The sequence below is a fragment of the Macaca fascicularis genome, chromosome 7, assembly GCF_037993035.2.
Source record: "Macaca fascicularis isolate 582-1 chromosome 7, T2T-MFA8v1.1".
Lineage (NCBI taxonomy): Eukaryota > Metazoa > Chordata > Mammalia > Primates > Cercopithecidae > Macaca > Macaca fascicularis.
The window spans coordinates 8,078,367-8,104,327 of NC_088381.1; the positions used below are offsets into that span (position 1 = coordinate 8,078,367).

At 45.0% G+C, this 25,961-nt stretch overlaps 1 protein-coding gene across 5 annotated transcripts in view; it reads left to right on the forward strand.

Annotated features, from left to right (window-relative positions):
* The window catches only part of ENTREP2 (endosomal transmembrane epsin interactor 2), a 446,665-nt gene that overhangs the window by 179,797 nt on the left and 240,907 nt on the right, over window positions 1–25,961 (forward strand). For all 5 annotated transcript variants that reach the window (XM_005559031.5, XM_045397159.3, XM_005559032.5 and 2 more), the window contains exon 2: window positions 15,531–15,587. In XM_005559031.5, coding sequence (XP_005559088.4) covers window positions 15,531–15,587 — 57 coding nt within the window. The remainder of the gene's footprint in view (window positions 1–15,530; window positions 15,588–25,961) is intronic.

Below are 25,961 nucleotides of genomic sequence, written 5' to 3' on the forward strand. Positions count from 1 at the left end.
TTTTCTATTTTTATGTGGCAGATTGCCACACGCATAGCAGGTTCCAACAGCTCAACCTTATTATTTCAGAGTTTCTAAGGGGTGGGACTCTGGAATGTTTTAGTTGGGTCCTGTCCTCAAGGTCTGCGGGCTGAAATCCTGGTGAGGCTGGAAGCATCTTCATCCAGAGGCTTGACGAGGGAAAGATCCACTTCCAAACTCCTTCAGGCTGTTGGCAGAATTCATTTTGGGGGGTTGTGTGACTCAGCCCTGCTTCCTTGCAAGCTGTGGGTGGGGAAGCTCTCAGCTCTTAGAGGCATCTCACCACACAGCAGCCCACTTCTTCAAGGCCAGCAGCAGAACTTCTTACACCTCAAAATGGGACTTCACCAAGGGCCCAGAACCAAAGGGCTTGCCTGATTAGGTCAGGCACACCCAAGAGAACTTCCCTTTTGATGAACTCAACAGCAAACTAATTTGGGACCTCCCATCCACCACTGTCAGGCAGCGTAACCTAATCACATACCTATTCACAGTCCCACCCACCGCACATGGGAGAGGATTATATGGGGCATGTACACCAGGGAGTGGGGACCTTGGGGGCCATCTCGTAATTCTGCATACCACATGAATATTTTCAGAATCATTTTGTTTTATTTTATTTTATTTTTGAGGTGGAATCTCGCTCTGTCACCCAGGCTGGAGTGCAGTGGCGTGATCTTGGCTCATTGCAACCTCCATTTCCCGGGTTTAAGTAATTGTCCTGCCTCAGCCTCCCGAGTAGCTGGGACTACAGCCATGTGCCACCACACTCAGCTAATTTTTGTAGTTTTAGCAGAGAGAGGGTTTTACCATGTTGGCCAGGCTGGTCTAGAACTCCTGACCTCAAGTGCCCCACCTGCGTCGGCCTCCCAAAGTGCTGGGATTACAGGTGTGAGCCACTGCACCCAGCCCTAAGAGTTCTTTTTTAAAAGAGAAAATTGGATGTCTTCCATGCATCTACTGAATGATCAAATTTTTCATTTTTGTCACATTAATATGCAGAACCATCATTTCATTCCTGACATGAGCCCCCTATGTTCTGTATTCTTTTAAATGTACTGCTGAATTCTGTTTTCTAACCTTTTGTTTAAAAATGATGTACCAGTAAAATTATCATTTTAATGCACTGTCCTATGAGTTTTTAGCATTTGAATTTGGGTGTTTATATCTAGTATGTGTAGTAGATGAGGAATGCTACGTTTTTGAGTCTCTGTCTTTCATGTTTGGTTTTGTTTGGATGTTGGCCCTTGAAGTCAGGGAGAGTCCCGCTTTGTGAGGAGAGGGAATAACTTAATGTAACTTTTGCCAAATAAATTATGAGGGGGAAGCAGTTAAATATCTGAAAGAGCCCAACAGTGCCTGATACATGGGGGAAATTCATTAAATATTGATCCAGCACATGAAAAAATAAAACAAAAACAATGTACTTCTATTGAAAAGCCATTGGTCTATTCCTTATTTTTGTGATGTTTTACAGGGTTGTGATTGTTATATTGACCTTTATAAAGAGAATTTGGAAGTTCCGCCTTTTTGTCCTTCTGTGCTCCAAAAAATTTAAACAGCTTTGGAAATCTTTGTACTTAGAAGTTTTCGAAGACTTTGCCTGCAGCTGTTTAACCATATTTCCAATTTATTGGTGTTTATGGGAACAGTTAGTGTTTTGGTCTTTTGGGGGATCAATTGTAGTAATTTAGCAAGTTCTCTTTGTCATCCTGGGTTTTGGATTTATTTGCATAGAGCCCATGCTTACTTTATTATACTTTTTGCCAATTGACAACGTTGCCTCTTGATGTACAGTCTCTACAGCCCTGTGAGTGAGGACCGCTGTTCTTTCTAACCACTGCTAGCTTGACAGGCAGCAAGGGACCTCTTATTTCACTTTGCATTTTATTGGTTACTTGTAAGGTGTTTTTCTGAGTAAATTCTTTTTTCTTTTTTTAAGATGGAGTCTCACTCTGTTGCTCAGGCTGGAGTGCAATGGTGTAATCTCGGCTCACTGCAACCTCTGTCTCCTGGGTTCAAGAGATTCTCCTGCCTCAGCCTCCTGAGTAGCTGGGACTACAGGCACATACAACTATGTCTGGCTAATTTTTGTGTTTTTAGTGGAGACAAGTTTCACCATGTTGGCCAGGCTGTCCTTGAACTCCTGACCTCAAGTGATCCACCCACCTCGGCCTCCCAAAGTGTTGGGATTACAGGTATGAGCCACCCGCCGTGCCTGGCCTCTCGGTAAATTTTTTTGAGGAGCAGTTGCCTTTTTGTGAGTTTTAGCCAGTAACCTGGGTGGTTAATTATTTTACATTTAATATTTTAGTCATCTTGTAATGTATTTTGGTTTGTGGGAGGAAACTAATTTTAATCTCTCTATCTGCTTATTTATTTACATTTAACAATTATCTCAGAACCATTTACTGAATAGCCTTTCCCCCCATCAGTTACTATGTCATTCCTTGTATAACTAAATTATATAAATTAAATTGTAAAAACTAATTTAATGTGTTCACATGCAAAAAAAAAAAAAAAAAATGAAGTTGAACCCTTAAGTAACATCCTATGTAAAAATTAACTCAAAATGGATTAAAGACCTAAACATAAGAGCTAAAATTATAAAACTCTTAGAAGGAAGCTTAGGGGAAAAGCTTTACAACCCTAGGTTTGGCAGTGATTTCTTGGATATGATGCCGAAGGCATAGGCAACAGAAGAAAAGTAGGCAAACTGGACTTCATCAAAATTAAAAACGTGTGCAACAAAGGACACTATTAATAGAGTAAATAGGCAACCCACAGAATGGGAGAAAGTACTGGAAAATCACATATTTCATGAGAAATTATTATCCAGAATATATAGAAAACTCCTAAAACTCAACAACAGAAAAGTAAACAACTCAATTCAAAAACGGGCAAAGAATTTTTGGCAACTTGGAGGAACCTAGAGGACATTATGCTAAGTTAAATTAGCCAGACACAGAAAGACAAATACTGAATAATCTCACTTGTCCACAGAATCTTAAAAAAAAGTCAAACTCATGGTAACAGAGAGGAGAAGGGTAGTTGCGTGGGGCTGGAGGAGAGAGGGGGAAGGGGAGGTGTTGGTCAAAGGGTATAAACTTTCAGTTATAAAAGAAATACATTCTGGAGACGTAATGTACAGCATGGTGACTATACTTAATAATGTGCTGTATATTTGAAATTTTCTGAAAGAGATTTTATATGTTCTTATCAGACACTCAGAAGAAATGGTAACTAGTGAGGTGATGGTTATGGTTAACTTGATTGTGGTATTGTTTCAGAGTATATGTATATCAGAATCATGTTGTACTGTACATTTTATATACAATTTTTATTTGTCAGTCATACCTCAATAAAGCTGGGAGGAAAGCTTCAAAGATAGGCAAAAGACTTGACTAGGCCTTTCTCCACAGAAGAGATACAGGTGTCTGATAAGCACATAAAAAGATGCTCAGCATCACTAATCATTAAGGAGATGCAAATAAAAATCACAACAATGGCTGGCGCGGTGGCTCACACCTGTAATCCCAGCACTTTGGGAGGCCCAGGCAGGAGGATCGCAGGAGCCCAGGAGTTCAAGACCAGCCTGGGTAACATGGCGAAACCCCCATCTCTTAAAAAAAAAAAAAAAAAAAAAAACGAAAACTAGCTGGGTGTGGTGGCATGCCCCTGTTGTCCCAACTACTCAGGAGGCTGAGGGGGAGGATTGCTTGAGCCCAGAAGGTTGAAAGTGCAGTGATCACGTCACTGCACTCCAGCCTAGGTGAGAGTCAAACTATCTCAAAAAAAAAAAAAAAGAAAAGAAAAAAGAAAAAATCAAAATGACTACCACTTCCTACCCATTAGAATGACTGTTAGAAAAAATAATAGCCAAATGGTAATTCTTTTTGTAATTATTGGGGAGGTTTATACTGTTTTCCACTCTGTATTGTTACAAATAGGACTACCATATGATCCAGCAATTTCACTTCTGGGTACATACCCAGAAGAACTGAAAGAAGGGTCTCAAAAACGTATTTGCACAGCCATGTTCATAGAAGCATTATCCTCCTAGCTGAAAGGTAGAAGCCACCCAATCATCCATCTGTAGATGGGTGGCTCAACAGAATGTGGTCTATACGTACAGAATACTATTAGACTTAAAAAGGAAGGAGATTCTGACACATGCTACATATGGATGAACCTTGAAAACATTATCCTAAGTGATAGAAACCTGTCACAAAAGGATAAAATTATGATTCCTCTCATATAGAGACAGAAAGGAAAATGGTGGTTGCGAGGGGGTAGAGTAGGGGAGGGAATGGGGAATCAGTGTAAATTAATGGATACAAAGTTTTAATTTTGCAAGATGAAAGGTTTTCTGGAGATGGATGAGGAGAATGTTTGCACAAGGTGAATGGACTCAGTGCCACTGAGTGTACACTTAAAGATGGTTAAATGGTAAATATCATGTATGTGTATTTTGCCACAATTTAAAAACTAATTTTTTTAAACCCTAATATATGCCTAAGTCTGTTTCTGGGCATTATATTCTGTTCTTTACATGTCTGTTTGTTCTTGAGCCACTTCTAACTCTTGTGGCTTTCTAAACTGTTTTTGTTCCTGGGAATTTTTAACTTAAAATAATGAAGGGATGAAAATTGTGTCCAGTAATATGTAAACTTCTTTCCCTCTACATAGTTCAGTGACATTGTTTCTTCTCTACTGTCACATGTTTTTCCTTCAGATAAATTTTCGAATCATTTTGTCAACCTTCAAAGAATCCCATTGGGATTTTGATTGAGATTTCACTAAATTAATTTATGAATATAGAGAAATTTTTTTTTTTTTTTTTTTTTTTGAGACGGAGTCTCACTCTGCCACCCAGGCTGGAGTGCAGTGGCCGGATCTCAGCTCACTGCAAGCTCCGCCTTCCGGGTTTACGCCATTCTCCTGCCTCAGCCTCCCGAGTAGTTGGGACTACAGGCGCTCGCCACCTCGCCCGGCTAGTTTTTTGTATTTTTTAGTAGAGACGGGGTTTCACCATGTTAGCCAGGATGATCTCGATCTCCTGATCTTGAGAAATTAACATTTTTATTATCTTTAGGTTTCCTCATTTGGGAACATGGTATATATGTCCATTTACTAAAAATCTTCCTTCCTATGTCTCAGTAGAGTTTTGTAGTTGTCTTTTAAAAAACCTTATACATTTATCATGAAGTTAATTCTTGGATAGTTTTTAATTTTTTTGCTTTTGTGAATGGAATCCTTGTTTTACAGTTTCTTACCAGCCTGTAGGAAAGCTACTGAATTAGAAAGGCTTTGGATAGGAGTAATATTTTTTTCCAGGGGAAAATGAATGGAAAGAATAATTTGGGATAACATTTTGTTTTTTTGAAAGTAAAGTGATTTGAGAAACATAGTTGCTGGGGCTAAAAGAGTAAATAAATAATATGGCATGTGGAATACTTTGGAATTTATAAAGAATAATTTTATTAGCTAAATTAAGTTTCATATTTTGATAGCTTATAACATTAGTTAACTTTTAAAAAATAAAAATGGCCTCTATTCATTGCTTTATTGGTGTACTTCTGTGCCCATTAAAAACAGCAGGATTGGGGGATTTCCTTCTGATTCTGGCATTTTGGCTGAGTAGGCACTTTGAAGGATGCTGCTTCTATAGGACAACTATACACCACAAAGGACATGCTCCTTGAAGCATTGCAGATCTTCAAGGTCCACTGCCCTACTCCCAAACAAACAAATAATGAACTGACGCCAGAGTGGCAGGTGACTGGAGTCACAATGACAGGGAGCAGCATTGGGTCGCGTGTGGCTGGAGAAGGGACTTGCCCTGAGCATGAGTGCCCACCATAGCACTGCGGCTGAGCCCGGTGCCCACTGCCAGGTAGGGGCTTGGCCTGGGGTTTCTACTGTGCTGTGAGCTGAGGCCCTCAAGGATCACAGTGTTTCCAGATCCTGGGTGCATTCCTGTTACTGGCAGAACTATGCCTCTCGAGGGATAAGTTTTCCAACCTGGGTCCACAGAAGCTCACTGACGAGCAGCAAGGAACACACGCACAAACACTTCCAAGCGCTCAAGCATCAGCGAAAGCAAGTCACAGTGAGGCAGCAAAGGGCAGACTTTGATACCCTCCTGGGACAACGTGTCTTGGGATCTAGAACATTAGTGTATGAAATATTTACAGTAATTATCAACAGTCATATAGATGAGCACACAACAAGGAACTATTTGAAATAAATAGTTACATTTGGAAATAAAGCAGAATTTCTAGATATTTGAGATATTATCACTGAAGTTTTCTAAACAAGTGCAGTTATATAGTTCAACAGCTGATTAGACACAGTACAGAGAGAATTGATGATCTGGAAGATACAGCTAAAGAAAGTAACCAGAATGAAGTCATGTGTGACATGTGTAGGGAATATGTGGAAGAAAAACTAAGACATTTGGAGGATGGAATGTGAGGGACAAACACACAGCTATCGGAATCCCTGGCAATGAGAATGGCGAAGATACAATATTTGAAGCAATATTAGCTACACAATTTCCAGAACTAATGAAAAATATAAATACACAGATTCAGTAGCGCAGTGTCGCTCAAAGAAGATTAAAAAGAAATCCACACCTAACATGCCATGCAAAAAGTTCAGAATACTAAAGGCAAGGAGGTGATCTCAAAAGTCTTTAGAGAATGAGGACAGCTGACTTTCGGCTGCAACGATGGAAGCGAGAAAACAGTGGAATAATAGTTTCGCACTGTTGAGAGACAACTGTCAACCTTGGGTGTTTCCAGCGTAACTATTTTTCAAGTATCAAGGTGAAGTAAGCTACTTACAGATACACCAAAAATGGGAGTTTATCACCAAAAGATCTGCTCTAAAGGAACTTTAATTGGCAGGGGGTGGGGTCATAACTTTTGGCGTGACACTCTAGTGAAGCCTGTGGATCCCTTCTTAGAATAAGGTTTTTAAAAGCATGAAATATAACTATTACAAAGGAAACATTATTTTGAAATTTTTAAACTAAAAGTATTTCTAAATGTATTATAATAATACATGTGCTACCTAATAACCCGCTAAATAACAAAATCCAGCAGCTGGCTACCCTCATGTCAGAGTAGAAATGTATTATAATAATACATGTGCTACCTAATAACCCACTAAATAACAAAATCCAGCAGCTGGCTACCCTCATGTCAGAGTAGACACCTGTAAGAGAAAGCAGCATCTAAAAGGGCAGGCCCAGGACAAATGAGTTTGTTACTAGGCACTTAGGAGAGAATGTGCATCAAAGAAGCGTGCTTTGCCTCAGAACAGACCATGGTGTATTTCACCTTTCAGTTGCTTTTGACTCATGAGTTATTTAGAATATTTTAAAACGCTTTAACACTAATGGAGTTTTTTTTCTTTCATGAGATGATCTTTGTCATCACTTTATAGTTTTGCTTCTGCTTGAGAAGACAATGAAAGCTGCAGAGTTCTTTCTCTATCAGTAGGTTGAGAAGAAAGGTAACTTTTCTCAGGGACATTATGAGTGTGATGTGTTGGTGCAGTCCCTGAAGGGAAATGGTGTGGAGGATGTTTGGACCACAGTCTGGGATGAAAGGCTGGGAGAGGGAATGGTGAGTTGGAAGTTGCCCCAAGGAGAGGGGGCAGAAAGCATGGACAGGGTGGGGGTAGCAGTGAGTGTGTCCTCAAAGGTAGAGACAGATGGTGGAGGCCTGCATGCCTCAGCGAGCCTTCTGTGGCCCCAGCAAGACCCAGAGAAAGAAAGCCACACCCAAAGCAAGGAGAATTGAGGGAGGGTGAAGTAGGAAGATCAGCTGGTCCAGGAGGCTATAGGAAGAATATTGCACAGAGCTGCAGTCCAGGAGGTTTGGAAGATGGGGGGTTGGTGGACTCAGAATATTATTTGCTGTGTGTTTGCAACAACAATGCTTTCTGCAGACACAGTGAATGCTGGCTTCTTAGTGGTAAATTGATATCACTGTAGCTATTGGGCAACCATCTGCCATATGTTTTGTGAAAGTAATTTACTTGGCTTTCAAAACTGTGTTGTAGAAGGACTTGCTTCACTATCATTTGCCTTTGGACCAGACTTTATTATCTGAAGAACATTCTTGATTTTAGGAAGTCAAATCACTTTTCAGTGTGAGAGGACAGGATTTAAAGAGCTAATTTATTCCAGGCCTCTGTGTCCAGGCAGGGTACCAATCAAATGGGCAGGTCTTTGACTCTAAGGATGCCATTATTTCCTGGCAGCCTGTTATCCCCTGTCATCGGCTTCAACAGCAGGAAGTTCTGTCTCTGTTCTAATTTTATCTCTTGCCTCTATTCGGCTGGGTGGGGAAGTGGAGAAAAGAGTGAGTTGGTGTCCTTGTGACAACTCCTGGTGCTCGCAAGGTTCAGCCTTCTCTCCCTGAGCCATATGATGCCTTTTCAATCTGTTTGGCTTTTTCCCCACAGCTGTGTAATTCTGTGTTACGCTTCCCCAACCCTCTCGGTTTCTCTATATTCTTTGTGAACTGTGGACTCTGAATAATGATACCTATAAATTAAACAGAGGAAGGTTTCGTGCTGCGGTAATTTCATGGCTAACTAGGTTCATGACCCTTTTTCTCATGAGAGTGGTGCAAAATCAACCTACAGCATTACTGAGATGTCAGAACGTGCAACATAGTCCTTGCTGGTAGCTGGAATTGAGCAAAAACAGTTTTTGAGAGGTTTCAGAGCAGGGGCTCTGAGCTTCTTTTACATCAACCGCCCTTGGTCTCCAGTGGGCCAGAACAGCTCTCTCCAGAGAGGAGGCGCTCCAGCACCTGGGCCGTGAAAAGCCTCCCTCAAGCCATTCAGCAGACCCTCCCTCATTAGGGTTAAGCCTCCTCTCCCTGAGCACTATCATGCCTTTCCCGATCTATTTGGCCTTGGTATTTGGACCTGTGTGAGTGTTTCCGGTACTGGGGAGGGGTGTGGGGAGTGAAGTCTGCACTGCCCCTCCTGGAGAGGTCTGGGGAGAAAGCAGATGTTTTGAAAAAATAATCCAGTGTCCCAGTCCCAAACAAACAAACAAACAGATAATAAACTGAGGCCAGAGTGGCAGGTGGCTGCAGTTGCAATGACAGGGAGCAGCACCATGTGGCGTGTGGCTGGAGAAGGGACTTGCCCTGAGCATGAGTGCCCACCATAGCACTGAGACTGAGCCCGGTGCCCACTGCCAGGTAGGGGCTTGGCCTGGGGTTTCTACTGTGCTGTGAGCTGAGGCCCTCAAGGATCACAGTGTTTCCAGATCCTGGGTGCATCCCCATTACTGGCAGAACTATGCCTCTCTAGGGAAAAGTTTTCCAACCTGGGTCCACAGAAGCTCACTGATGAGCAGCAAGGAATGCATGCACAGACACTTCCAAGCGCTCAAGCGCTGGTGTTTGGAGCTGTGTCAGTGTTCCCGGTATCGGGGAGTGGTGTGGGGAGGGAAGCCTGTGCTGCCCCTCCTGGAGAGGTCTGGGGAGAAAGCAGATGTTTTGGAACAACAGTCCAATGTCCCACTCGGGATGTCATAGTGTCTTAGTCTACTTAGGCTGCCATAACAAAATAGCATAGACTGGGTGACCTAACAGAAATTTATTTTCTTGCAATTGGTGAACCTGGAGAGTCTGAAATCAGGGTGTCAGCATGCTTGGTTTCTGGTGAGAGTGAGGGCTCCTTCCTGACTTGCACTTTTTTTTTTTTTTGAGACGGAGTCTCGCTTTGTCGCCCAGGCTGGAGTGCAGTGGCACAATCTCTGCTCACTGCAAGCTCTGCCTCCCGGGTTCACACCATTCTCCTGCCTCAGCCCCCCGAGTAGCTGGGACTACAGGCTCATGCCACCATGGTCAGCTAATTTTTGGTATTTTTAGTAGAGATGGGGTTTCACCATGTTGGCCAGGATGGTCTTGAACTCCTGACCTTGTGATCTGCCTGCCTCGGCCTCCCAAAGTGCTGGGATTACAGGCGTGAGCCACCGCGCCCGGCCGTGACTTGCACTCTTAATGGTCTTCCTCACTGTGTGTGTGCAGAGAGCGTGAGAGCTCACCTTCTTCCCTACGAGTCCCATTGTGAAGGCGTCATCCTCATGACCCAGTCTAATCCTAGTCACCTCCTAGATGCCCCATCTTCAAATACCATTACCCTGGAGGCTGGGGATTCAACATCTGCATTTTGGGGGGTCACATACATTTAGTCCATGACAATTGTTTTCTGTTGCTGTGTAGCAAATGACCATACACTTCGCAGCTTGACACAACACTCACTTAATACCTCATAGTTTTCTTGGGTTAGGAGTCTGGACCTTGCTTAGTAGAGTTGAAACTGGAAGAGTTCCCTTATCCCCTCACAGGGCGTGACAGGGGTGTGGTTCGCTTCTTCGGTGCCCCGCTGTTCAAACCACGCAGGTGGGTAGGTTGTGGGGAGCGTTCTGGGGCTCTGACTCCACAGCAGCCTCTAGGGTTGAGTGAGTGCAGGTCCCAAGGCCACAGTGGGTGTGTGTTATGTTACGGTGCGCCTTTTCAGTTTTGCTGTCTGCAGGTGGCTTGTGTTAATCAGCTCCATTAGACCCTCTGCCTTATCACAAGGACAGAGGGCTTTCTGTATCCTGGTTCTTGCCCTAGTGTGCAGGAAAAATCAGATCACACATGGGCTTGGAGGATGGGTGCAAAGTTTAATTGAGTGCTGGAGGTAGCTCTCAGTGAAGTGGATAGGGAGCCAAAGGGGGATGGAGTGGGAAGGTGGTCCTCCCCTGGAGTCGGGCCAGCCAGTGGCTGGACTCTCCTCTGACTGCCTCCGACCAAATTCTGCATCATCCCGCCGTCAGTGGCCTGCCAGCATCTGCTGGTGTCTGTCGGTGTGCTCTTCTGCTCCTTTCAACATCCAGCTGCTTGTGTCCGTGCCCCCTATAGTCTCCGATTTTTATGGGCATAGGATGGGGGGCATGGGGGGCCAGAGTGGTCTTGGAAGATGCAACATTTGGGCATGAAAACAGGAGTGCCTGTTCTCACTTAGGTCCATGGGCATAGGCCTGAGGGTGGAGCCCTCGCCAGGCACCCCACCCTTCTCTACCCAGCGTTTCCCTGCCCCCCTCCCATATAAGAGTCACCTGACCAGGTTTCACAAGGCTGCAACCGGAGTGTTGCTGGGGCCACGTCATTCGAACGTGCCCCTGGGGGAAGACCACAAGAGTGACAGCCCATCATATTCTTGCTCACGGAGAGCATTCTATAAGGCCGGAGGTCATTTTAGAATTCTGCCTGCCACACTAAGTTTAGTGGCTTTATTCTTTTGCTTTGTGTGGGAGAATTTGATCCATTCCTAGTTGTAGTTATTAATGATATTTGGAAATGCACATCGTCTTCAGTGAGCGAGTCACCTGTGTTTGTTGAAAGTCAAATTCTGTGAGGGGATTTGTGGAATGATAGCTTTGCTTATGGGAATGGGGAAGGTCAAGACCTCTCCCTGTAGCTTAAGATAAAAGCAATATTAACTTCCTTCAGGCTTAGAAGTCGGTGGAGCAGTGCCTACGATTTGGAGGTTTATGTACTTTCAGTGAAATTCCTGCTACAAGCAACTTAGTCACTATAGAAATTTGATAGTTTAATACACTTCAGCTGAGAAGAGGTCAAGGCGTTCTGAATTTATTTATTTATTTATTTATCTATTTATTTATTTATTTTTGAGACAGAGTTCCACTCTTGTTGCCCAGGCTGGAGTGCAATGGCGTGATCTCAGCTCACCGCAACCTCTGCCTGTCAAGTTCAAGTGATTCTCCTGCCTCAGCCTCCCGAGTAGCTGGGATTACAGGCCTGCACCACCACGCCTGGATAATTTTGTATTTTTAGTAGAGATGGGGTTTCTCCATGTTGAGGCTGGTCTCGAACTCCCAACCTCAGGTGATCCCCCCGCCTCGGCCTCCCAAAGTGCTGGGATTACAGGCGTGAGCCACTGTGCCCGGCCCGTATCTGAGTTTATTAAAATGGCTGCAGGACTCTGGTGGTAGTTTGGGGATCTGCTGGGCCCCCTGTTCTCTTGAATTCCTAGGCTCTTCATGAGTGAGGAGGGCGGGGCCGTGGTTGAAGAACGGGTAAGAGTTCATCTGGTAGACATGGGAAGTAGAAGGCGCCAGTTTCTGGGGGATGTTTCTTCTCACCGTCTGTCCAGGCTTAGTCTGGGTGAGGCCAGTTTGGAGCATGAGGAGAAACATGCTCCAAACACTTTTGGAAGTTTCATCCTAGGGAGACAGCAGTGTTAGAGCCAGAGCCCTGGAACGTGGCCCTCAACCGGAGGGATAAGAAGAGTCGGGGGCTGAGGCTGGGGCCGAGAGGGCTGGGGCGACAGGAAGGGAGTGCGGGAAGATGGGGGCTGTCTCGGAGGTTGGGTGTGGAGGGGAGACAGCCCACAGAGCTCTGTGGCTTGTGTGTGAGTCACACAGTGGCTGCTGTGCAGTTTCCTCCCTTCCCAGCCTCCCTGGAGGTGCCCAGAGTGGCCTGGACAGGAGTGGGGCCACCAAGGGAGGTGCCTCCAGTACTGGAAAATCAGGGCCTAGCTTTGTGGTCTAAATTGTCAGGCCAGGGAGATGCAGTTTGTTTGGCGGAGGCGTCCGGGATGGCTTCAGTGGGGAGGGAGGAGGTGGAGACAAGAGCGAGTGGACAAGGCTGTCATCCGGCAAGTGAAACAGGAGCGTGCTGGCAGAGGCGAGAGAGACGATCCAGGAAATGGAGGGTGCTGAGCAGAAGAATGGATCCTGCTTTGTGACGGAGTAGCCCCTGACCTGTACCATGAGCTCAAAACATGATGGCGTTATGGTCAAAATTTTGAATTCACCAAAAGAAGGTGGGGGTGGAGGAGTGAAGTCAGGGTCTGAAACGTCAAGCATGAAACGATGGTGAGAGCTCTGGCGGGAATGGTCAGCTCCGTCCGAGAAAGGCCGGTGTCCTCTGACTGTGAGATGACATGGGAACATGCTGTGCCCACTGGTTCAAGTCTTGGGCACAGAAGGCAAGAGAGAGGTTTCGGGGCATTCGGAAGGAGAGTTAGTGAGACGCAGCCCCAGAGAGACGGGAGAGGTACTGGTCAAGGATTTCCGTAGGGTTGAAACTGGACTGCAAGGCAAGGAGCTGGGTGCACGGCCATGAGAGCGGAGCCGGGAGGTGGGAAATGACTGTAAATAAAGGCTGTCGCCGGTGGCTGTGTTTGGAGGACTTGTGTGCGTTGCAGAAAAAGTACACACGTGAGAGTCTTGGGAGCAGGGCCCTGGTGCGCTCGCTTTGGTCCATGTTTTTGTTGTTTTATTGTTTTGTGGCCAGATGTTTTTGAGACTGGACTAGCGTGGTGCTGGATGTGATAGAGGCTGCTGTGTCTGAGACCTGGTTCTGCCCCTGCGGAGGTGGCTGAGGGTGAACTGCAGTCTGTGACCAAGGGGACCTTGTGAGTTTGTCAGCACCATGCGCTCCTCCGGGGTCTGACCAGTGCTTTTGGAGTCCCGGGGGCCATGCAGCCAAGCCCTTCCGGCCAGTGCCTGGATGCCTGGCTCGTGCCCACTGTGGCAAGTGTGAGCGATTTGTCTTCACAGGAGACCTGGTCTACAAACACCTTCCTTGTAATTCGCCTTCTCACATGCTGCCCTGTTGAACGAGCCTTAGCCTCCCGGTTGGACGTGGGGGTGAGGGAGAGGAAGGGTCTCTAGGATTTGGGCTTGAGTGACCAGGAAGAAGGGGTACTCTTGTGGAGAGCAGAGGTTACAAGAGAACGTGTGGGCTTCCCAGGTGGAGGCTGCAGCTGCATTTTTGGACATGTTGGGTTGGACAGATGCCAGGAGCGGAGCCTGTGGATGGTGTGATGCCATGGCCATGGCAAAGCCCTGGGCTGAAAATCACCTGTGCAGACACCAGTGGATGATGCTCGAGGAGCCTCAGGACAGCCACCACAGAGCCCTGGGGAGGGGAGACAACAGGCTCAGGAGACACAGGTCCTGGGAAACCAGGAAGAGGCTGGGGAGAGGGAGGAGGCCAGGAGGGAGACTGTGGAGGAGAGCAGCCCCTTGGGAAGTGGGAAGAACCGCAGGGGAGTGAGGAGCCGCAGGAGCCCAGATGGGAGGGAGCCTCAGCCCTCAGCCAGGTGATGGGGACCGAGCTTTGTCTGTTGCACTCAATGACTGCTGGGGAACCTTGGGAGACATTTCCTTGGAGTTGTGGAGCTGAAACCAGATAGATGGTAGTGGGTGGGAAGTGACTGTGTCTCCATGATCAGTTGGCCCTTCCTGGACACCAGGAAATCAGGAATGTAGGGATCAGAGCCAGTGTCATCCTCAGGGTACCTGTACTCGGGAGGCTGCCCAGGAGACAGGCAGGCCAGGAGCTGGACACAGGGCTAAGCAGTGGTTCTTCTGAGGGACAGAAGTCACAGCATATTTATGTGATCAGGACAGTAAGGAGGAGGCAGGAGAGCGGGGGTGACTTCTGGTGGGACCCCAGGCAAGGTCAAGGACAGGACTTGGCCTGGGAAAGGAGTAGGCTGCTTGGAGTCAGGGCCTAGAAAGTTCAGGAGCCTCATCAGAAGACACTGCCTATGTTTGGGTGAGGTGGGAAGCTGTGATGAGTGAAGGGGAGGGGCTCGCAGGGGCTGTAGGGGAGAGAAGGGCGTGCGTCGGGGAGCCCAGTGTGTGGAGGGGAGAAGGAGAGAGAAGGGCGTGCGTCAGGGGAGCCCAGCGTGTGGAGGGGAGAAGGAGAGAGAAGGGCGTGCGTCAGGGGAGCCCAGCGTGTGGAGGGGAGAAGGAGAGAGAAGGGCGTGCGTCAGGGGAGCCCAGCGTGTGGAGGGGAGAAGGAGAGAGAAGGGCGTGCGTCAGGGGAGCCCAGCGTGTGGAGGGGAGAAGGAGAGAGAAGGGCGTGCGTCAGGGGAGCCCAGTGTGTAGAGGGGAGAAGGAGCCTCCAGGGTCTGCTGTGCCTGGGGCCCATGCAGCCGTGGCAGGTGGCCCGGTGGCGCGTGGGTGGGGTTGCCTTTGCCTTTTCCCCAAATAGTGTTCTCTGTGATTTTTTTTTTTTTTTGAGATGGAGTCTCACTCTGCCTCGCAGGCTGGAGTACAGTGGTGTGATCTTGGCTCACTGCAACCTTCGCCTCCCAGGTTCAAGTGATTCTCGTGCCTCAGCCTCCCGAGTAGCTAGGATTACAGGCGTGTGCCTAGCACAGCCAAATCACGTCGAGGACCAGGGTGGGGTGTTTCAGAAAGCCTGTCACTCTTGGGCCACCTCGTGCAGTGTACAAAGGGACCCCTCCGGAGTGCCCTGGTGCCCTGAGAGACCAGTGTGCCTGTCAGAGTGGGTGCAAGCTGTGACAATGCAGCTCATGTAGCCCCACCACCGAGTGCGTGCTGTGTTCCACGCGTCCTTCTCCAGGTTCAAACGGTTCACCGTGTTTTGATTGCCCATGAAAGGTTCTGGAAGCATCTCACCTTCCTGTACTTTTTGCCCTTCCAGGTGCTGCTGTCCGGACTCATAGGTGTCGTCTCCTGGAAGAGGCCCCTCTCCCTCGTGGTAAGTGGCACCTGTGTCTCCAGGTGGCCTCGGAGCAGGGTTCCACCTTCAGATGTGTGAGCAGGTTGGAGGCAATGGCGAAGAGAATTGTAGGTTTTTTTCAGGCAGTAGGAAGCAGAGCTTGATAAAATCTCACTGCTGAAGGCTGATGGGCTCATGAGAAGCGCTGTTTCTTGCAGGAGGTGCTTCTGAGAGTGCCGCTTGGTGTCTTGCTGAGATGCTTCAAGAGCATCCTCTTTGTGTTTGTTTTGTTTTGGTGTCCTGCTGCAAGGACCGAGCGTGAACCAAGGACTTTTCTTTTTTTTTTGAGACGGAGTCTCGCTCTGTCACCTAGGCTGGAGTGCAGTGGCATGATCTTGGCTCACTGCAACCTCCGCCTCCCGGGTTTAAATGATTCTCTGCCTCAGCCTCCTGAATAGCTGGGATTACAGGCGCCTGCCACCACGCCCAGATAATTTTTGTGTGTTTTTAGTAGAGACGGGGTTTCACCATCTTGGCCAGGCTGGTGTTGAACTCCTGACCTCATGATCCACCCACTTTGGCCTCCCAAAGTGCTGGGATTACAGGTGTGAGCCACTGCGCCCGGCCAACAACGGCATTTTAAAAGTGTGGATGCGGCTTGGCACGGTGGCTCAGACCTGTAATCCCAGCACTTTGGGATGCCGAGGCGGGCGGACACGAGGTCAGGAGCTCGAGACCAGCCTGGCCAACATGATGAAACCCCATCTCTACTAAAATTACAAAAATTAGCCAGAACATGGTGGCGAGCATCTGTAATCCCAGCTACTGGGGAGACTGAGGCAGGAGAATCGCTTGAACCTGGGAGGCAGAGGTTGCAGTGAGCTGAGATCGCGCCACACCATGGCATTCCAGCCTGGGCAACAGAGAGAGAGTCCATCTCAAAAAAAAAAAAAAGTGTGGATGCATGCGTTTCCTCTAGACATTAAAGCCTGTTTATGCACTATGCATGCATACGTATGATCACACAAACAGAACATATTTTATCAGCGTTCAAGAAATGTTAGAGTTTTGTGTTTTGGGGGGAACCCTAAAATTCTGTGAGTAAAATAAAGAGAGTTATTTGAATCGCTGTGGCATTGTGCTGAGGAGCAGGCCACGCGGGAGATGGAGAGGAGGATGGTTTTTCCCTCGGAAAAATACCCTAAGCAGATTTGTGTCTATTGATTTGTATGCCTGTTCTTCTCAGTGTATGCATTAATATATGTATGTGTCCGTGTCAGGACTAGAGGAAGAGGTTTTCCGGGTTTTGATAGATAATGAAACAGACAGCGTGGCATTTTTCTTCTTTTATATTAATCAATTATTTAAAATCTCCTCTTTAAGTGATTAGACTTGGAGATAATGACATGTAGTAAATATTAATGGGAATAGAAAAATAACCCACATTTGTCTATTGAAAACACCTCTTCTTTCGTGGGAGTAACCATGACGCCCTAAAATGGTATCAGAGAAGACAGGAGTGACCTGAGAGTCAGCTGAGGCTCCTCTTCTGCTGTATTTCGGCTCATGTAAGGAATTTCCTTTTAGAAAAATATTTTTATTTAGAACTTTCAAACATACATAAAAGTAAAGAGACTGCTGTCATGAACCCCTGTGTACCCCTCATCTGGCTTCAACAGATGTCAGCATCTGGTCCATCTTGTTTTGTCACTATCTCCCTACCTTCCCCCCCAGCCCCTTGCTGGATTATTTTGAAGCTGGCTCTTGGTGCCGAGGGGAAATGCAGTGAATAGGTGACTGTGGGATTGACGTCCTCGGGGTATGCAGTGTGGTGACTGCGCTGCCTTCAGTGACACGGGGACAGCTGCCTCCTCCGTCCACACCCACCTTCGCGGTGCAGACAGATTAAGCTCTCTAAACAAAGGAAAGCCGCCTTCCGCAGAGTGGGTGTGTGGACGAAAAGACAAGAGAGGAATGACGTCCATCACCCGGTCACCCCCGCGTGCCACCCCCGGCCCCGGCCCCAGCATCGGGAATCTCACGGGGCTGGGCATTTTACCACGCAGGATGCATAAGCTTAGAGCGGACGAGGAATTAGGACCCCTTATGGTGGCGGCTGAGGAGTGTCCCAGGGAAGCCAGGGGAGCAGGCCGCGGTCTCAGGACTCATCCCAGTAGAGGGACATCGCAGCAGTTGGACCTACTGGAGCGGAGTGTTCAGAGCGCTTGCTCCCCAGCCCTGCCACAGTGGTTGGAGCAGGGCCAGCCTGCTCTCTGGGAGGTGGGCAGCACTGACCTCCCATGGACAAATTTTCTCCCAGGCCCCAGGCAGAGGGGAAGGGGATCATGTGGCTTGACTGACTTCCTTGCCTTATGTAGGGAGGTTAGGATATCATTAGGGTGACACTAACTGCTCGTACTACCCCCTGACTTTCAGTGGCTCCATTAGGGCAAGGCTAGTCTGGCCCTTGTCCAGGTCAGGCATGGCCTGTGATTGAATCCTTCACAGAGGGACTTAGGGACCTGGCTCCTTCCACCCGAGGGCCGCAGTGTTTCCTAGGGCTGTGAGATCTGCTGCAAGTCAGTGACAGGGAATAGAGAACAGAAAAGGAACCCTAGCAGTTTAATTTGCTTGGTCCGAAAATGACATTCATTGCTTGCCTTTCAAGCCATTCAGGAGAGCTTGTCCTGAGGCCCCATCTAGGAACCCGTGGACCCGTGGCAGGCACTGCCTCTCTGGACAGTCACTTCCCAGAGGCAGTTCCGCGCTGCAGACGGACTGTGTGGGTTTTGCTGGGTAGTTTGTTGTCTGTACCATAAGAATGTTCTTCTGTCGTGTTGACCACAACAGTACAATCTTGATTCATTAGCAAAAACTCACTCTCTGAATCATGACCATTGAGATAGTCTCGGCTTTGGCTTCATGAGAAGTAAAGGCATTCACAATAGATGCCGGGAAAATCTACAGTATAAAGATCTATTGGGGTGCTCTAGAAAAACATAACCAATGGGAGATATACAGATAGAGAGAGATACAGATAGGTATACACACGCATTCACACACGTATATATAAATATCTAGATTATAACATATATGTGTGTGTATGTATATAGAGAGATTTATTTATTTTAAAGGATTGGCTCACACGGTTGTGGGAACAGGCAGTTTGAAAGTCTGTAGTGCTGGCTCGCAGGCTGGACACAGAGCTGAGGCTGCAGCTTTAGCCTGAAGGGAGGCGCCAGGCGGAATTCCCTCCTCCCTGGAGGAGATCTGTCCTTTTCTCTTCTTTCCACTGACTGGACGCGGTCCACCTGCATTATGGAGGGTCATCTGCTTTGTTCAGAGTCTGCTGGCTTAGAACTTAATCTCATCTACAAAAATACCTTCACAGCGACATCCAAACTAGTGTTTGACCACATATCTGGGTACTGTGGTCTAGCTGAGTTGACACTTAACAGGAACCATCACCACAGAGTTTTTGGAAATGTGACCGAAGATCTTCTATCCAGAATAATACCAAAGAAAATACTGTCAACAATGATGGCAACCATTCATCGAGTGGGACCTGTGTGTCCTCACCTTCACAACAGTCCTGGCAAGATTGGTTTTCCTACTCTTTTTTTTAAGAGTTTTTAAAGTTTAAAATAGTTTTTTAAAAAAGGTTTTTAAAGTGAGGCCAAGGCTTCTACACCTTAAGTAATGAGCTAGGACTTGAATCCAAAGCTCTCTGACTCCCAAATCCTCCTTTTTTTCCAGCCGACTGTAGTCTGTGTGGTCATTGTCTGTCTTTTCTAAGTGTATATATATATATATATATATATATATATATCTCACATGACTTACATTCTTTCAACCTCATCTTCTTGTCCCTTTGTATTTTCTGTCTCAGTTGGTGACACCACCGCCCACCCAGTCTAGAAACTGGGGAGTCACTCAGACATCCTTCTCCTTCCTCACCCATCATGCTTATTCACAAGCTCTCTCTTTGTGACTCATTTTGTTATTATTACTATTATTATTATTTTGAGACAGAGTCTCACTCTGTTGCCCAGGCTGGAGTGCAATGGTACGATCTTGGCTCACTGCAACCTCCGCCACCTGGGTTCAAGCGATTCTCTTGCCTCAGCCGCCTGTAGCTGGGATTACAGTGGCTGGGCATGTGTGCCACCACACCCAGCTAATTTTTGCGTTTTTGGTAGAGACAGAGTTTCACCATGTTGGTCAGGCTGGTCTCGAACTCCTGACCTCGTGATCCGCCCACCTTGGCCTCCCAAAGTGCTGGGATTACAGGTCTGAGCCCCTGTGCCCGGCCGTGACTCATTTTATTTGTATGCAGCTGCCCCTCTCTTCTCTCTGCCTTGAGCCACCATTCTAGGGCAGGTCCTTGCCTGGTATCTCATGTAGTAACCTCCTAACAGATCTGTGTGCCAAAACTCTGGCTCTTCTCCAGTCTGTTCTCCACACACACAGAGGCCATGGGTGGTATGTAAAGTGTCCGCCGGACTGTGTCACTCCCCTTCTTTAAGCCCTTCGTGGTTCCCCAGGGCCCACAAAATGGAACTGAGGTTTTCCAGATGACGTATGAGACCTTGTGCAAGGAAAGAGGAAAGGAAGACCTAGAAAGCAAAGTACCCTGTCCTGGGACTTAGCACTAGAATGGCTCGAAGTCTTGATTTCAGTGATTTTTAAAATAAAAGCTCCTGCTTTTGTTGTCTGTGCTATTTATGTGTTTTTCTTCCTGGAGGTGTCAACTAAAGATGCAGCCGTGAGTTTTCTAGTTCATTCCCGGGGGACACACTGGCCTGCCCTCCCCGCAACGCCTTCCGTGAAGACCACACAGTGAGCTGCCCTCTGTGAAAGGAGAGTGTCCCTCAGGAGAGTGAGAAGCAGCAGTTCTGGGCCCATGGCTCCAGGGTCTGTGCAGCCGCTGCATTCGCCCTGCAGGCCTGGCTGGCTGAGGACAGGCGTGCGTGGCCCCGGCTGCTGGAGCGTTTTGGTGCTGCCATTGCTCTCCTGGCAGCAGCTTTCCTCTGCAGGGCTCCCAAGCACAAGGCCGTCCGGAGCCCTGCTGCAGCTCCTTCTTTTTATCGTTCTGCGCTTACACACACACACAGCGAGATGAAGGAGAGCTGTACGGTGTCCGCCGGAGTGATTGATGTGCGGGAGGGCGAAGGCTCTGTTGGGGAAGAGCAAGAGAGGGGAGCAGCAGGCCACTGTGGGCACTTTGTGAGGGAGGCCTCCCTTTGTAGGCTGGTGAATACAATGTGAGAGGGAGGGGAAGAGGGGAAACGCTGTGTGTGTGTGTGTGTGTGTGTGTGTGTGTGTGTGTGTGTGTTTACCATAATGTTTTATAAGTGCCTTTCCAAATGCTGAAAACTAGCGACATACATAAAGAGTATGTATTTTCACATTACTGGGGTAGATTTTTTTTTTTTAAATCTGTGCTTAGTGTCTCCTATGATTGAGATAATTGTCTTCCTTACATTAAACTATAACAGGTTCTATATTATGCTGGATGCCAATTAAAAATCAGATTAGATAGCTCTGATTAGATGATTTTTTGAAAGATTCAGTGAACCATCTTGTGATGGCTTATGTATCAATAATGGAAACAGTCTCCCATAATCACAGGTGGTATAAGTTTTAAAACCTTGAGTACAGTAGCACTGACCTGGATATTAGATTATTTATAATAACTGATACTATTGAGAGAGTAATAACTATGGAGTTGAAAACGTTTTTTAGAATTTTTTACCAATAACAAATTAGTTATAGTTTAGGACACTTTTTTTTTTTAAAGCAAAGTAAATCTACTTTAAGAAGCACTGATCTTTGGGAATATGAGTACCATATAGATCCAATAATGTGTTTAGTACTGTTTGCATTTTATATTACATTGAGGAATCTGGCTTTTTGCCTTACTCAGATGGTGGTTTATTTTTATTGCTAAGCTTTATCAACCCAGACAGAAACATGTATCCATCATGGCTCAATCAGAGAAACAGGGCTTCTTAGAGTCAACACCAAAGATCTTGGTGAACCGGTCTACTCTGATCACTGCTTTGACTCTCTGTCCTTCACAGTAACCACATCCACCATGCCTTTGGCAATTAAGTGCTGCCACCTGGCCCCTGCAACCCTGGGATCTCACCATCTTCACTGCATTTAGGGACCCTAGTTAGATGGTAGCACAGAAATTCCAACTGTAATTTGTGGCCTCCAGAGAAGAGTTCAAGGATGCTGAGGTTCCTCTCGCATATTTATTTCTCGTAACTGTAGAGAAATGTGTGCCTCTGGATCCTCTTGGGTTGGGTGAGGTCAGACAGACCAAATCTACTCTAACATTTCAGTCTCCTTGAGTCTTTAGATCCCTTCGTCTATGGTACACCAAAAAAGTCTGGCATTTCAACTTCACTTAATAAAGCCCACCTTCGGCTTTGTATTTTAGCCAACCAAACAAGCTGCTGTGGGTCCATAGCAATAGACGTGGTCTGATTCAGCTATATATTTTCCCTACCTTGATCTCACACCATTAATGGTAAATCAGGATTGCTGCAGCCTCCTGTTGTGAGAAAGTTTCCAGGCCACAGCATAGGAACCTGGGAAGAGCCTGGCAGTCCTGAGTTATGGAGGCTGTACTGAGCCTGGGAGTCCAAGGTGGCTAGAATTTGCAGAACAAAGTGCCAGAGAGGAAAGACTTACTCAGGCAGAGGGTTCTGGAGATCTGGAGAGGAAGCCCTGTGAATATTCAGCTGCTACTGATCAGCTCTTGCATGTAAGGAAACTGAGGCCATGAAAGAATTATCTGAGAGGACTAGAGAGAAAAGTGCCAGTCACAAAATTAGGGTTTTCCCACCATCCAGGTTGGAAAACTTCATGATTCACTTGGGCATTGTATAGAGTATGCAGAAGAGTTTTACCTCAGTAGTGGAGAATAACTAGCCTTGAGCTAAATGCTGTTCCAGTTCTGCCTAGCAAATATTAAAGCAAGATCCAAAGGAATCAAATAGTTTTCAAGTAATTTACCTGTGTCCCAGAGCAAAGTTTAAGAATGTTTATAGGAGTACAAAAGTATCCAGCACCAACTAGATAGCATTCCTAATGCCTAGCATCTAATCAAAGATTACTAGGCATGCAAAGAAGCAGGAAACTATGGTTCAAAGAGACAAGAAAAATAAACCCATTGAAACTGATACAAAATTGCTGCAGATATTAGAATTATCAGACAAGGACATTAAAACAGTTATTAAAATTATATGTTCCAAAAGTTAAGTAGACACATGGAGGTCTAAAAAAACCCAGTTGAACTTCTACTGATGAAAACTACAATGTAAGAGAGAAAAAAATCACTGGATGAGATTAATGGCAGATTTGGAACAAGAAAAAACTTTAGTGGACTTACAGGCATTGCAATGCAATATACATTCTCCAAAATGAAGAACATAGAAAAAAAGCATTTTTTAAACAAAACTATGAAAAAAAATCAGAGAACTTTGTGGAATAATTTCCAGAAACACTAATATATGTGGACTAAGGAGTGAGGGCAAACAGAAAAAATACTTGAAGAAATAGTAGTAATTTTTTTTTCAAAATGGAATAAAAACTAGAAACCCACAGATTCCAGAAGCTCAGTGCATACAAAGAACCAAAAATAGGAAAAAAAAAAAAAAAAAAAAAAAAACCACACCAATGTATTATAGGGTTTATAACATTTATATAAGTAATTGTATGAAAATACTATAAAGGAGGGAGGATGGAAGTATACAATGTAAGATTCTTAGACTATACATGATGAAGTCTAATGTCACCTGAAGGTAAACTATGATAAAGTTGTATACTGTAAAGCCTAAAGCAACCACTAAAATAAAACCAAAAACCCCAAAGAGTTGGCTAAGAAACAAAGGAAATCAAATAGAATCATAAAAAATATCCATTTAATGCAAAAGAAGGCAGAAAACAGGAGAAAGGAAACAAAGAATAGATGGAACTGAAACAAAACAAATAGTAAGATTCCATTACCTATTTGAATTTCTTCCATGAATTGCTTGTACGTATTTTTTCTGTGAGACTGTGTTACATTGATATGTGAGATTTCTTTTTTTTGAATTTTAAACTCTAGTGTATTAAATATTCATTGTTTTGATTTTAGCAAATACATAAAAAACACAATAAGACAGTTTTTAAAAATTATCCCAAATCCCAACATTTAGAGATAGACATAATTACATTTTGCTGTTTTGCCTTCCATTTTTCCCTGTGCATACACAGATGCATACATATTTTTATGAAAATTAGAATCAGAGTGCACCTGTTTTGTAACCTGCCTTTTTTTCTGTTTAGGAGTATTTCATGACTGTTGCTCCATTCACGAAATATTTCTTAGTACAACCTGTTTTAAACAGTTGCGCATTATTTTGTTGTGTGAATGTATTAACATGTAACCAATGAGAAAGGGACATTTTAAAAATTGCAAGGAAAGAAGTTGTTTTCTAATACCCTTAAGCAATTTGAAAATAACCATTTAAATCCAAACAATTATAAAATTCTTATTTGTCTGCAAAGGAAGGTTCAATAAAGCAATTCAAGTAGGAGACAATAAAAATAAAAAGAAAGCAAAATAAAAAAAAGAGAATGAAAAGAAAGCAAAACAAAAACACAACAAAATCTTATAATTTAATTTCCCACAAAGTGTCTAATTTAGTTTTCTGTTAACTCAAGTGAATCTGCCTAGTGAGACTAAACCAGAGGGGCTTCCATGTTAGCGTTTACCCGACAGGGACTCCAATTCAATCTACTCCAAACCCAAACTGATTTCTTTTTGCTCCCCTATCTCATTAGGAATGTTTCTGCCTTTCCTTCAGTTGCCTTGTTCTAAAACCTAAACTCAGGTTCCTTTGGTTCCTTCCTCACCCCGACATGATTCAGTATATTGAACCATATTATTAATATATCAATTCCTTACCTTCTAGTCTTTCAAACCCCTCCTTCACCGTCACTGTCCCTCCTTGGGGGGCCTCACTTCATTTCCTTATTTTTATTATTTTTTTTGTGTTTTTTTTTTTCTTATCATAATACTTTTCTGTTTTAAGTGACTAATACTTTATCCCAGTTTGTCTTGTCAGTTTGTTTGTCTTTTAATTTTTAACGAAGTGTCTTTTTAAAAAATACACAAGGGCTAGTGTTTTTATCTTGGAAAATCTGCTTTTTTTTTTTTTTTTTAAATATGACTTCTAGGGTTTCTTTCTTTAGTTTGAAAGATCTCTCTTGGACCATAATTCTGAAATTATTCACCTGTGTATTTCTAAAATGTTTAGTTTTTCTTTTTATGTTTAATTGAATCAAAACTTATTTTTACATATGGTATGAAGTAAGGCTCTAACTTTATCTTTTCCTAATGGAGGGCCCTTTTCCCAATATTATTTCTTTAAACAATTCAGTATTTCTTCTTCCATTTGAAATGTTTTCCGCCACCTCACTGCTAGATGTGGGTCTGTTTATTAATCTTTATTTTGTGTAATGAATCTATCAGTTCATTTCTAAGACAATACTACATTGTTTTAACTAGTCCAGCTTTATAATAAGTCATTCTTCTATTTTTCACACATTTTTTGCTACTTCTTTGCATTCTTCAATAAATTTAGAATGAATTTGTAAAGTGTGGTCATGATTTGATTTTGTGATTGCCTTGATTTTATAGATTAATTCCTGGAAACATAATGTCTATAATATTTAGAGATGGGGATATACAGTTGACCCTTGAACAACATGGCAGTTAGGGGCGCTGACCCCTCATGTAGTTGAAAATTTGCATATAATGTGTGACTCCTCAAAAACTTAACTACAAATAGGCAACTGCTGACTGGAAGCCTTACTGATCATAGTCAATTAACACATATTTTGTATGTTAGATGTATTTTTTTATTTTTATTTTTATTTTTTATTTTTTATTTTTTGAGACGGAGTCTCGCTCTGTCACCCAGGCTGGAGTGCTGTGGCCTGATCTCAGCTCACTGCAAGCTCCGCCTCCCGGGTTCCCGCCATTCTCCTGCCTCAGCCTCCCGAGTAGCCGGGACTACAGGCGCCCGCCACCTCACCCGACTAGTTTTTTTTTTGTATTTTTTAGTAGAGATGGGGTTTCACCGTGTTAGCCAGGATGGTCTCGATCTCCTGACCTTGTGATCCGCCTGTCTCGGCCTCCCAAAGTGCTGGGTTTACAGGCTTGAGCCACCGCGCCCGGCTAGATGTATTATATGCTGTATGCTTACAATAAAGTAAGCTAGAGAAAAGCAAATATCATTTCAAAAAGTCCTAAGAAATAGAAAATGTATTTACTGTTAATTAAGCGGAAGTGGACTGTTATAAAGGCCTTCATCCTCATCGTCATCAGTTGAGTAGGCTGAGGAGGAGGAGGAA